The sequence below is a fragment of the Curcuma longa genome, chromosome 4 (genome assembly GCF_044706935.1).
Source record: "Curcuma longa cultivar G26 ecotype Majalengka, Jawa Barat chromosome 4, ITB_CL_G26_1.1, whole genome shotgun sequence".
NCBI lineage: Eukaryota > Viridiplantae > Streptophyta > Magnoliopsida > Zingiberales > Zingiberaceae > Curcuma > Curcuma longa.
This window is the reverse complement of record NC_133864.1, coordinates 13,963,819-13,975,993: the sequence shown is the minus strand read 5'-3', so window position 1 is coordinate 13,975,993 and position 12,175 is coordinate 13,963,819. Positions and strand designations below refer to the sequence as shown.

At 36.9% G+C, this 12,175-nt stretch overlaps 1 protein-coding gene across 1 annotated transcript; it reads left to right on the top strand.

The window, feature by feature from the left end:
* Positions 1-4,518: 4,518 nt before the first annotated feature.
* LOC141827866 (QWRF motif-containing protein 2) lies at positions 4,519-11,667 on the top strand. The gene is made up of 6 exons (XM_074715201.1): positions 4,519-6,132; positions 8,569-8,688; positions 10,382-10,498; positions 10,586-10,675; positions 11,245-11,352; positions 11,431-11,667. The coding sequence occupies exons 1-6, from the start codon at positions 4,792-4,794 to the stop codon at positions 11,491-11,493; spliced, it is 1,839 nt and encodes a 612-aa protein (XP_074571302.1). The 5' UTR covers positions 4,519-4,791; the 3' UTR covers positions 11,494-11,667.
* The last annotated feature ends 508 nt before the right edge of the window (positions 11,668-12,175 follow it).

Sequence of the window (12,175 nt, the reverse complement as noted above, 5' to 3'; positions counted from 1 at the left end):
AAGCCCTAATTTTATACACCAAGGGAGCTCCAACAAAAATTGAAAGCAAAAAAATCTACTTGGATCACTCAATCGTGTCGAAGTTACTTCACATTTGGAAGAAGAATTGAGATACAGTGAGCTCTGATCGAGTTTTAGCTGAATTTGCAAGCTAAGCAATGTTAGTTAATGCAGCTGAAAACAACAATCTAGCACACCTAATCTTCGCTGCATTCTTAATGATGAAATCTTGACAGTCCCAGTTTAGATTTGGTTGCAAATGACTTGGACTAATCAACTGCAATGTCCTCCTCGAATTTAATCACTGAGCCATGCTAGAAATGCCATCATGGAAGACATGTATTTATTGTAGACTTAAAGGAGAGTCCAATTTTAGTTGAAAATCCTAAACGAAGTCGAGTGATAGGAAGGTAGCGAACTGCCTCAACTACTATATAATATCTTTGACATATGACTAATTTGTTTTTATGTTCAATTCATAGTATTAAGTGGTCCGATAAAACTGGCCAAATGGTCTGGTCGAATGTATCCCTAGTAATAGTTGGTTGTTCTAGTCAGGATTTTTAATCAGATGAACGAATTCAAATAATTTTTTTTTAATTTTAAATTTTAAATTTTACTTTACGATTATATACAATAATTTTTAAAAATTATATTTTATAATTATATATCAACACTTTTAAAATCAAATTATCCAATTCTAAAAATTCAAAAATACTTAAAAATATATAAATACAAATTTTCAAAAATTTTAAATATTATGTAGGTCAATTTTCACAATTCAAAAATCTAAATTTTCAATTTAAAAAGTTGAAAATGAACTTGAATTCAAAAATTTCAACCTTAGCCCTTGGTGTTAGTTGAAATAATGATCCATCAATTTCTAGAACTATTTTATTAAATACGATACAACACAATTAATCAAGTAAAATTTTCAACTCTAAATGCTTAAAAATAGAACTAACAATCGAAAAGTGAGCTGGGGTTTCACTTTCACTTACTGTGTACCATAGTCTTTGAAATTTCACTCTAGGTACTAAAATTAAGTCAAAACTTTCTCAAACTACGATTTCCAACCACAAAATCTACAGCAATGATAGAAATGCATTGCGTAACTTTGGCGAGAGAAGAGGACCAACGAGCACGTTTCAAGTTGCAATATTTTCTTATAAAAATAGTACCAATTGATAACTTAGGTCAAGAGTTTTCCAAATATGTTATCAATTTCAGTTTTTTGATAACAAACAGTAATGAATCGATCAATCAAAGTTGCTGTGAAAATTTGAAACTATTTTGGGAAGAAATAAGGAGAGAAATAAATATAAATCAAATATATATTTTGATTTTAAAAACTCTACGTGGAGCTCTGATCTAGAAGAACTCATATTTAATACTATGGAAATTCAAATAGTGATAACTATGGTATGAAGATAAAGTAGATCTTAATTTGTGATGTGATAATAATTTTTATGCATAGTTCATGCACCTTAATTTTCCATGCTTGCAATACATGTTGATAGGTGCGGAAACAAATATTTCGTTGGTTCAAATCAAAATTGATTTGACCTAATTATGATCAAACCAAATTTATTGACTTAAATTAATTTAGTCGGTTTAATACAAATTAGGAGAATTTTTATAATAATAATAAAGAAAGAAATTGAATAGTCAAACACAAGCAAGAGTGCTGAATTAAAATTAAACAAAGTTCAAATTAAATACAACGGATAGATATAGAGATAAAGATTCTATTAGTTTAAATCAGAATTGACTTAGAGTTGATTTGATCGTTATAATCAAATTAATTTTATTAGCTGATTCAATTGGTCCATAAATCTTAGGGGTGGTTGTGCTCCCTCGTCCTCATATGGCTATGCTAGCATTGGTTCGGATTGGTATTCTTTTTCCCTAGAGGATGATTTGGAGGGTGTATGTTGAAGAGATAATTTTCTCTTTTTTACTTTCATGCTGTGTATAAGATATTTTGTTAGGCAGTGGAATTTTTCCTTAGTTTCCGTTTATTATTTTTTGATTCATTTAATGAGTAAATTCCAATCACAATTTATGCATATGTCGATCTTTATAATATTCCTGTTTATTAAAATTCGAATTCGATTCTTTTGCTATTGTGGAGGAAAATGAGAAAAACTCAATTTCCGTTTATTTGAGTATGCGTGAGCGTGTGTATATACATTATTACATAAGTTAAAATGGAAAACAAAATAACAATACATAAAAATAATAAATTATTAATGCAAGAATTCTATAACAGGAAATTAAATGATTACAATAATATAGAAAGATAACTGTCAAATCATAACTATGAAATAGTTAGGTTCAGTAGGAGCCAGAATGAGTGGCTCAAGATGTCGCAACAGAGCAAGGAGCCAAGATGGCAGCATGCAGAACCGATCTAGGATGAGAAAACGACGAACGAAGTCATGAAGGCGCAAATGAGGTAAAGGGTGAACTGTTGGGGCTAGATTCCACGAGAACAAGAAATGACTTTCCAGATGAACATTTTTTATTATATAAATTGGGAAGTATTGTCCATCCGAAGCTATTAATGTATTATCATTTCATTTGAAAAAAAATATTTTATAACATATCATAATAAAAAATTAAATTTTAAATATTTAATTATCTACTATACCAAAACCCCCAGGCTCTTCTAAGATAAACACTAAGGGGCACAAGATGGAGTGATTGGTGAGCACAAATTGGAGTACCCTAAGTGAGTGAGCAAGGAATAAAATCATGTTGCAGACCAACGGAGGTGGGGTGGTAGCTTGCGAGAGAGCCACATATGAGGACTTCAAAGGCACAACGGTTAGAAAGGAAGAGGAGAGGTTTTTCTTTCCGCATATGTTCAAGAGTTGATGGGTTTGTTCGGTCGAGGCATGACTTCAAAGGCACAACGGTTAGAAGGAAGAGGTGAGGGTGTTTTTTTTTCCGCATACGTTCAAGAGTTGATGGGTTTGTTCGGTCTAGGCAATAGGCATCCGATGGAGCTGCATGGTCTCCGTGCTTGAGAATTTGACTAAGGACAATAATACATGGATTGATTTGAGGTTTTGACTTTTGATACTAGTTCCGAGTCAAATACCCAGATAGTTAAATCATTAATCAACAAACTGTCCTATGTGGATAATTTGTGGGTTAAGTCAAAGAGCGGAACCTGATTTGAACCTGAATCACACTTCAAAGAAGAGGTTAGATTGATGCTGAAAATCCTGGCAGACTACTCCGACGCTCAAGTTAATATTCCGTAGAAATAAAAAATGAAAATATAGTAGAAAAAAAAGTTCAGAAAGTCGAACCAGCCAGCTGAAAAGAAGAAGAAGCCCTCTCAGAAAATCTTTTTCATGATTTATATAACCATTGAGATAACATCTCCACGTCGACTAGGACGTTCATTAATATTCCGGAAAGGAAAAAAATGAAAATATAGAGAAAAAAAAAGAGTTCAGAAAGTCGAAAACCAACTGACCGAAGCACCCTCAGAAAACTTTTTTCAGGATTTATATAACCATTGAGACAACATTTCCATGTTGACTAAGACGACATTATTATGGAAGTGTATGAGAAGATCAAATCTGATAGATGTTGATTGCTTTCATTTCTTTTTAACATTATTTACAGAAAAAAAGATTCAAGGGAACTAGATCTGACAACTTCATAATTGCTATTTTATTCCTATGTTGCCATGTGTCTCAGGAATATTCGCAGCTTGTTCATGGATCCACAAAAGATAAAGATTGATACTTAGGATATGGAATGCAGAGAGTGTGTGAAATTGAGACTCGAGACTGAGATGACATCTGAGACTGAGATAGTGAAGTGTCGAGATGCTGAACTACCAAGATGGGCAAGGTGGTGATCTAAGACTGAGCCCTTAGTTCATCTCGACACGACTTCACTTTGGGTGGAACCATCTTCCCTCGAGTCCATTTGATTAGTATTGCTAAGTTAGTTATAGGCGTGATTTTCATTTAACTCTTGATCTTCATTCGTAAAGAAACTACGTTATTCATTGCCCTGCATCAGATACCATTAAAAAAACAAGGAATTGGAGAATGTATAAATGTATGTTATTCAGAGATGAATAATGAACCATTATTTATAAACACATTCTTACAATCGAACTCCCCTTTATCTATTTTTTTAAAAAAAAAATTTGAAAAAAAGACAGGCTTGGTGGAACCAGGTGAACCGGAGATGTAAATCCACGCAGCATGAATGGCCAATACAGAAGCGTCAAGCGTGTCTTCTACCGACTCCATGCCACCCAACTGCTCTTCCCTCTCCGGGTGTCACCATTTATGGCATTCCATGTGTTGGCTGTGCCTTATGCCTCACTTCCGGCCGATATGTGTATGCACAATCTTGAAGCAGTTGCTGCTAAAATATACCTAATCCCTGGGTCCTAAACCAACTCCCTTGTACAGAGACCACTCTCTCTGGTCTTTATCTTAGCAATGCAGCGAAAATCTTGCATTGCTTAGCAGCAAAACCACACTAAAACAGGCCTTACAAATACATGTACTGCGTGTTTTGTGCAAAGGCAAATCTAGTCTTTGAGCTACGAAGGCGAAGGCGAAGGTGAAGCCTCTCTCTTGCTTCACACTCTCTCGTTCTCTTCCTAATTCTGCAGTTCCAAGGAGTGTGAAGCCTACGCTCTGGCGCTGCGCCGGGTGATGTGACCGACCCCTTCCTCGGTTCCTCCTTGCCTTCCGGTTGCTATAATTCGGGAAGGAGGCGGGAGATCGAGCGAGATCTGCCACTAGATCCATGGTAGCCGCTGCAACTGCCTCCCGGAACCCTACGAACCCACGCAAGATCGGCTCTCCTTCTCCCGCTCGCGAAGATCTCCAGAATCCTTATCGTCTGCCATTGATCCCATCGGAAAAGGACAATGCCGGTGGCGCGGTGAGACGGCCTCGTACTAAGGAGATCAGCTCCCGCTATCTCTCGTCTTTTAGTTCTTCCTCTGCCTCTTCGAATTCTACTACGTATTCTGCCACCACTACCTTCTCTTCTTCGAGCTCGTCGTCGAGCTCTCGGCGTTTTCCGTCTCCCTTACCGAGCACCCGGCCGTCGACGCCTCCGGCATTGCGCCAATCCGGCTCCCAGAAGCGATCCTGCTCCGTAGATCGGGCTCGACCTTCCACGCCTGCGGGCCGTAGCGTGCCGACAGAGGTCGAACCCTCCGCCGCTGTCAGCACCCTCTGCACGACGACAAGAAGTCTTTCCGTCTCGTTCCAGGGTGAATCTTTCTTCTACCAGACCAGCCGCGCCAAGGCTGTCTCCCCTAGCACCCCCACGCCAGAGCGGCGGCGACCTGTTGCCACCGGCTCTGCTGCAGCGAAGACTGGTGAGCATTTGGAGAACACAAGGCCCTTTGAGAACCACCACCGGTGGCCTGCCTCCCGGGCCCAGCCATCGAATCCGATGATGAGGAGCTTGAGCTGTTCCTCTGAGAAGAAAGAACCGATCTTGGCCACCGTGAGGTTGCTCCACCAGTCGATGTTGTTTGATAGTTCGAGGAGGGCTTCTTTTGATGGGGGTGATCTCTCAGCCTCATCCGATACCGAGAGTGGCTCGTCTGGGAGTAATTCTGGTACGCCCGAGTTCAGTGTTCTCTCGAGGGCAAAGGTGACTCCCCGTGGGATTAGTGTACCGGCGAGGTATAGGCAAGAGATGAACAACCGGCTAAATCAGTATCCAGAGCCTTGTTCCCCATTACCTTCGCCAGATTCAAGGCCTGGGGCACCGAGGTGGGGTGGGATAAAGAAATTATCTGATAGCCCCTTGTCTTCTCCAAGTTCAACTTCTTCACCACTTCGGGGACCCACGAGACCTTCTTCACCTAGTAAGCTTGCGGCATCAAGGGGTATGTCTAGTCCTCTACGAGCAAGGACTAATGTAGCAATGAGTACCTCACCAATTGCTCGCGTGGGCAATGCACCTTCCATTATAAGCTTTGCCGCTGAAGTGCGCAGGGCAAAGAAAGGGGAGAATCGGATTGAGGAGGCTCACTTGTTGAGGTTGCTTGATAACCGACATTTACAGTGGCGATGTGTAAATGCCAGAGCCAATGCTGCACTGTTACTTCAGAAACTAACTATAGAGGTAATGAATATTCTGAAGATTAGTTTTCTGTATATGTTTGATAGTGTTTCATGAAGTTTCTATCTGTGTCACCTAACTTGGGGAATCTGACATAGATGTCATGTACTCGTTAAGAATTTTGGCAAGTAGTTTACTTTCTCTTCAAAATATTTCCTCTATTCCACCACATTATTTTTGGTCTCTGTTCCAGTTAAATGATTTCCAGAAATAATCTAGTTTTCCTTTGAAATTCGTGAACAAACCATTATTCGCAACCTTACATGATGATAAGAAAATTTATTCTTGCTCCCACGGGTGTAGTGTAGTGATAAAACACTTAGAGAAATAAATAAGAGGATCAGAATTTGAATTTCAATAAGAACGAATATTCTAGAGGTCGACTTCTAAATGTGCATAAGAGAAATAAATAAGAGCACCAGAATTTGAATTTCAATAAGGACGAATATTATCGACTTCTAAATGTGCATAAGCAAATCAAGCAAATCAAGGAGAAAGTTGTTTACCTCTAGGATTAGTCGGGCTAGACTTGAACACCTGAATTATCAAAAGAAAAAAAGAAAGCTTATCCCTGCTTTTTATGTGCCCTGTTACAGAACTGATAAAAATATTATATTATTGTGTTGTCTATATATACAACTCAATCAATCAAAATATCATATAATTAAACACCCAATATGGATTTAGCCTATCCTACATATAAATATAACTCCAATTCTAATTTTAATAATTCTAACACTTCCCATCAATTATTCTCAGCCACTTGGCGGTCAACTTAACCATATATCTCTAATTAAATATCCAAGGTGCATCTAAACTTATTAACATACAATTACAAATCCAATTGTAATTCTAATAATTCTAACATTTCCCATTAGCCGCTAGGAGACCAACCTACCAGAAGTTTTGCTAGATGACCAACCATTCTCTTTAGTAACTCATGGTCTCATGCTTATCCTTGAATCCTCTTTCATTCTTATTCCAATTTCAAAATACAATTCTTTATCAGTGCCACTTTATAAGCCATCCAAAGTCAATGGAAACCGTGATTAAATGGTATGAACTTTCTTTCTGAAGAAGGTTCAGATAAATTGTTAGAGGTCACTATCTAACATCTTTGTATTTATGGACTGGGTGGCAACCTGGAGATGCTAAAGATGGACTATTGTTTTGTGTCATAAGATGTGAGGGTACAAGAATAGTAAGCTGGAAATTGCACAAATGCTGAAATATTCCCTTGAAGTTCATTGCTAGGAAAGTTGAAAAGCAAAAGTTAAAGTAGCAAACATCACCAGGACAAAAGAGACCCTGGTCAGGAGCTAAGTGGTAATGATGATCCCTTCGTTTCTAGGGCAAAGCTAGAAGTTCTAGATGGTATCTAACTTAAAAAAAAAAGGGTGTATTCACTAATAAGCAGCGAAAAGCGGATTGTAACTCATATACTATGCCAAACCTAGCCCAATTACAGGATGAATAAGATTGATTGGAGCATTACAATTTGCCTGATTTATAAACAGATCGTCCTCATTGAGCCACATACAACACAAATTGGATACAAGAACCTCTTTGGAGATATTTTCATTCAGAGGATTAGGAGCCACTAAGTTGTTGTCTTGATACTAGTTCTTATCCTGGCCAAACAATCTATTCACCTTGGTGCACAGTAGGTTCGATAATCACCAGCATAACATAGTGATTTCTCTGACAGAATAAATTGTTGTGACCAAGTTCAAACCACCTGGGAAGGAATTATAAAGTTTCTAATGCAAAGCCTAGTCCCATAAGCAATAGATACTAATTAGATTGCCAGGGTATTACAATATCTCAATGTAATTAGCATTCTCACAAGGCACATATCACACGCATTGTATCAAGGGTGCCCTGCAAGTGATGCAAGGTTCAGAGGCCTAAGGTTCACTTTGTTGCTTCCATCATAATTCTTCTGAGAGATCCTGACATAACCCCATCTTTGGTATCATACTTTTCACGACCCATGTGCACGAACTCGCATTATCTTCAAAAAGCAGTTCATGCAATATATGCTTGTTGCTCACATATCCATATGCATTGTTTCACTACTTCACATATGAATATGTAATTGAGTATTGTTAGTCAGCTGCACTCCCTAGATCAAGGTAGTCTATTACTTCAAACCAATTTAATATATATAGGGAGAGAACAGTTGTGAATAAGTTGATTGATTTTATTTGTGATTATGTTTGTTTAACATATATAAAGAATCCAGAATGTGAGAGAGAAAGATATCCAATGACTAATATAATCTGTAAAGGAATGGTGTTTCATGGATTAGGCAAGAGAAGTTACATATTGATTTGCATGGCTTCTTATTAATTCATACCAACCTTCCAAATTGTTATGAAGAGTCAAATCTGCATATATTGTGCTTTATTTGCTAATGCTTTCATTTGATTTTTACAGAAAAATATATATGATGCATGGACAACTACTTCAGAGTTACGTGATTCTATTACTACTAAAAGGATCGAGCTACAACTTTTGACACAAAATTTAAAGCTGGCTTCCATCCTTAAGGAACAAGTAAATCTGTGTTTAACTTATTTTTCTCTTCGATTATGAAATGTCTATTTTGAAATGCCTATGTTTGGTAAACATATATATTTTTGAAGTCTGTCATGATGCTTCATGAGTTTTTGTTTGTATTTGGTGCTTTTGGTTATTCATGGCATGATCTATGATTACTTCTAGATTTTAAGGATCTGACAGTTAGCTTATGTATAGTTTCTTAATACATTATTGTTGTCCGCTTATCAAACTGTAGTTGGGAATCAATGTTGCACATTTTGGTGGAAGCCAACAAGAACTATTCTGCTTTAAGTTCATTATTGGAAAAACAAGTGAGGTATATTTCAAGATAAAATAGTTAACAATTGCAGTTAGATTTATTTCTAGAAAAGTTGCTAATCTATCAGTATCCAATACCACTATCATGAAAACATTCTTTCAGATGTTGAAAAAGTAATCGACTTGAGTTGCTTCAGACTATTGTGAAACAATTAACTAATTAACTAATTTGGTGATGCAAAAAGTATCCAAGCCACTATTTGCCAATCTCAGACAATAGAACCACTATCTAATTAACTAATTTGGTTAAGCATAAATCATTTTTTCTGATTGAAGGCCATTGTCAGATGATTTTTCAATGTTGGCATCACATATGATATTTTGTTATGGAGCAATTGAGTTGATGCAAATTTGGAATTTATTTGGTATTTAATTTTATTACTTGGTGTACAATTCGTAGATAATTTATTTTAAAAGTTGTCAAGTCAGCTAAGTGAGTATTTTTTACAATGTTTGGTTTAATTTTTTTTCCAAGTTTAATTTGGTTTGAGCCTTTAAAAGACCTAAACTCCCTCTTTGTAATTTACGTTTTTAGTTAATAAACTTCTTTATTTGATGAAATTTATTGTGAAAGACTAACGTTTTTGTTTTGCCTCATCCGCTTGACTCCATCTTTAATCTCTCCACTTGACAAAGTTCTTGGTGGGGGAGAATAGTGCAAATTTGGATTTTTTTTTTTTTTTGCTAAATTTTGTTATTTGGTAGTCTCTCTAATTAAGGATAGAGAGTTTTGGTATTAGAGTTATTTGGTAGTGTTTTATTTGTGCAAGTCAGACGATTTGTTTCCTAAGTTAAGTCATATTAAGGTAAGTGAGTATTTCATATCCCGTTTGTATTATTTATTTCCAAAGTTTATTTTCATATAAAATTCACTATTTGGTGAAATTCATCTTGAAAGTGTGATGCTGTGTCTCCTTGTAGCCTGGTGTTGCACCATGAATCCTTATCAACTTACCCATAATCTAAGTTGGGAAGGAGTTATCTAATCATGTTCCTCATAAGTAGCAATTAATAATGTAATGTTCCTTGTAAGTAGCAGTTAAGAATGTTATGTTCCTTATAAGCAGCAATTAAGAATGTTATGGTGTTGCTGCTTATTTTTGCTTCTTTATTATTTCCTAGTGTCTTTCAGCTCCAGTTATAAGTTGTAATTGATGTGTTGGAGTCTTCAGAGATTGGAAAATCATGCTATACCCTAGTATTTTTTGCTAAGCTGTTTGTAACTATTTAGAGAGCTCAAGAATTCTTAGAGATCTTTATTTTCTTTTTTCTGTGAGACCTTCCAGGAAGCCAGGAATTCATGTAAATCCTTTATGTCAGCTATTTATTCAGTTCTATGAACTCACATCTGACTTTGTTGATATTGCAGTTGTCCTATCTGGAAGAATGGTCTCTCATCGACAGAGAGCATTCAAGCTTATTGTCAGGAGCAATTGAAGCATTAAAGGCTAGCACTCTCCGCCTTCCTATTGTTAGTGGAGCCAAGGTTTGTATATATCTTTCCATACCAACAAGCATTACCGTTGGGATAGACAAGTCCACTTTTGTCAAATTCAATTGTCTTGCTTCACAGGTGGACATCCTGGAACTTAAGGATGCTGTTGGTTCAGCTGTTGATATGATGCAAGCAATGGGATCCTCAATATGCTCTCTTTTATCAAAGGTGACTGCTACCTCTACGATATCATTCTTGTCATATCGCATCTGCATTGGACTTAATTGTGATCACCTTGCATCTACATTAGGCTTAATCCTGACCTTTTCTTCTACATTAGCTTTTCATGCTTTTAGTGTATAAATATGGTTGTGTTTTTTGTCGTCCTTACAGATTCTGTTCAGAAAACAGAAACCATTGTATGTGATATAGTAATGTGAACGGATCCAAGGTTCATTCAACTGCTATTCATGAGAATTATGAGAAATGAAGAATTCTTCAGATTTAACTGCTATTCTGCTGATTCGTGACTTGTTTAGGCTTTTCTACCAGGGATGACCAACCTGATGGAGTAGTACCAAATGATTTAGGCAGTGTCTCTTGGCTCATATTATCCATTGCATGCACATCTCTTGACATCAAACTTCAAATGATTTAGGCAGTGTCTCTTGGCTCATATTATCCATTGCATGCGCATCTCTTGACATCAAACTCCTTGCATAATTCACTATATATAAAATTTGCGAGCCTAGTTGGGACAAACATGGTGTAATTTGTCAGCAAATGCCTATTTGCAGGTGGAAGGAACGGTTATCTTGGTATCTGATATTACAAAATTGGCTGCACAAGAAAGAGCTCTACTTGATCGATCAAGAGATTTCTTGTCCACAGCAGCAGCTTTGCATGCAAGTCTCACTTCTTTTTTCCTTTTCTCATCATTTCAGGTTTCATTTCCCTAACTTTTATGTAAATTTGCAAAACAGGTAAAGCAATGTAGCCTGCAAGGGCATCTAGTACAGCTTAAAAGAAAAGCCAAGCAGATGTAATCACATAGCAGGTTCTCAGCAAACTTGTGATCACTAACATCACAGTAAGCTCTTCCTTTTTCTAACCGGAAGGATTGCCGATGAAATAAAGAATCTAGTATTTTGCATGTCTGATTCGTGTATTTTTTTTCTCCTCTTTTATTTCAATCACTCTCTCCCTCTTGTAACACCAGATTGATAGCCTTCTTTGGTCATGGTCTTGCTCGTTCTTGTGATAATCAAAGAAAAGTGTGTATATATACAATGCAATATTTGGTTAGAGCTAGCAATTTTTTTACGGAAAGTATTTGTGCTTTGATCGACAACGGAGCAGTGGGTCATCTACTCATCTCGGCATGTCAACAGGTAAACCAAATAGTGGATATATGTTAATTGGATGAAAGCTTGATTTAAAAAACAAAGGACATTTAAATACAACTAAAGAAATTTGAACTGAATTTTCAAACAGGAAAGTCGAAAATTTACATTAGCGGAGACCGGCCAAAACATTTGCCCTTGACCGTATTTATAAATGCGACAGATAAGATCATGTCGGATTTTGTCAATCCTAACCTGACTCATTTACGGGGCCACATGAACACGCGCACCTCCTCTCTATGTGAAGCAAACACAACATGGTGGGCGACATCATCTTCAGTCTTCACCGAGGACTCTGGAGATTATTTAAATGTCGAGTCCAATC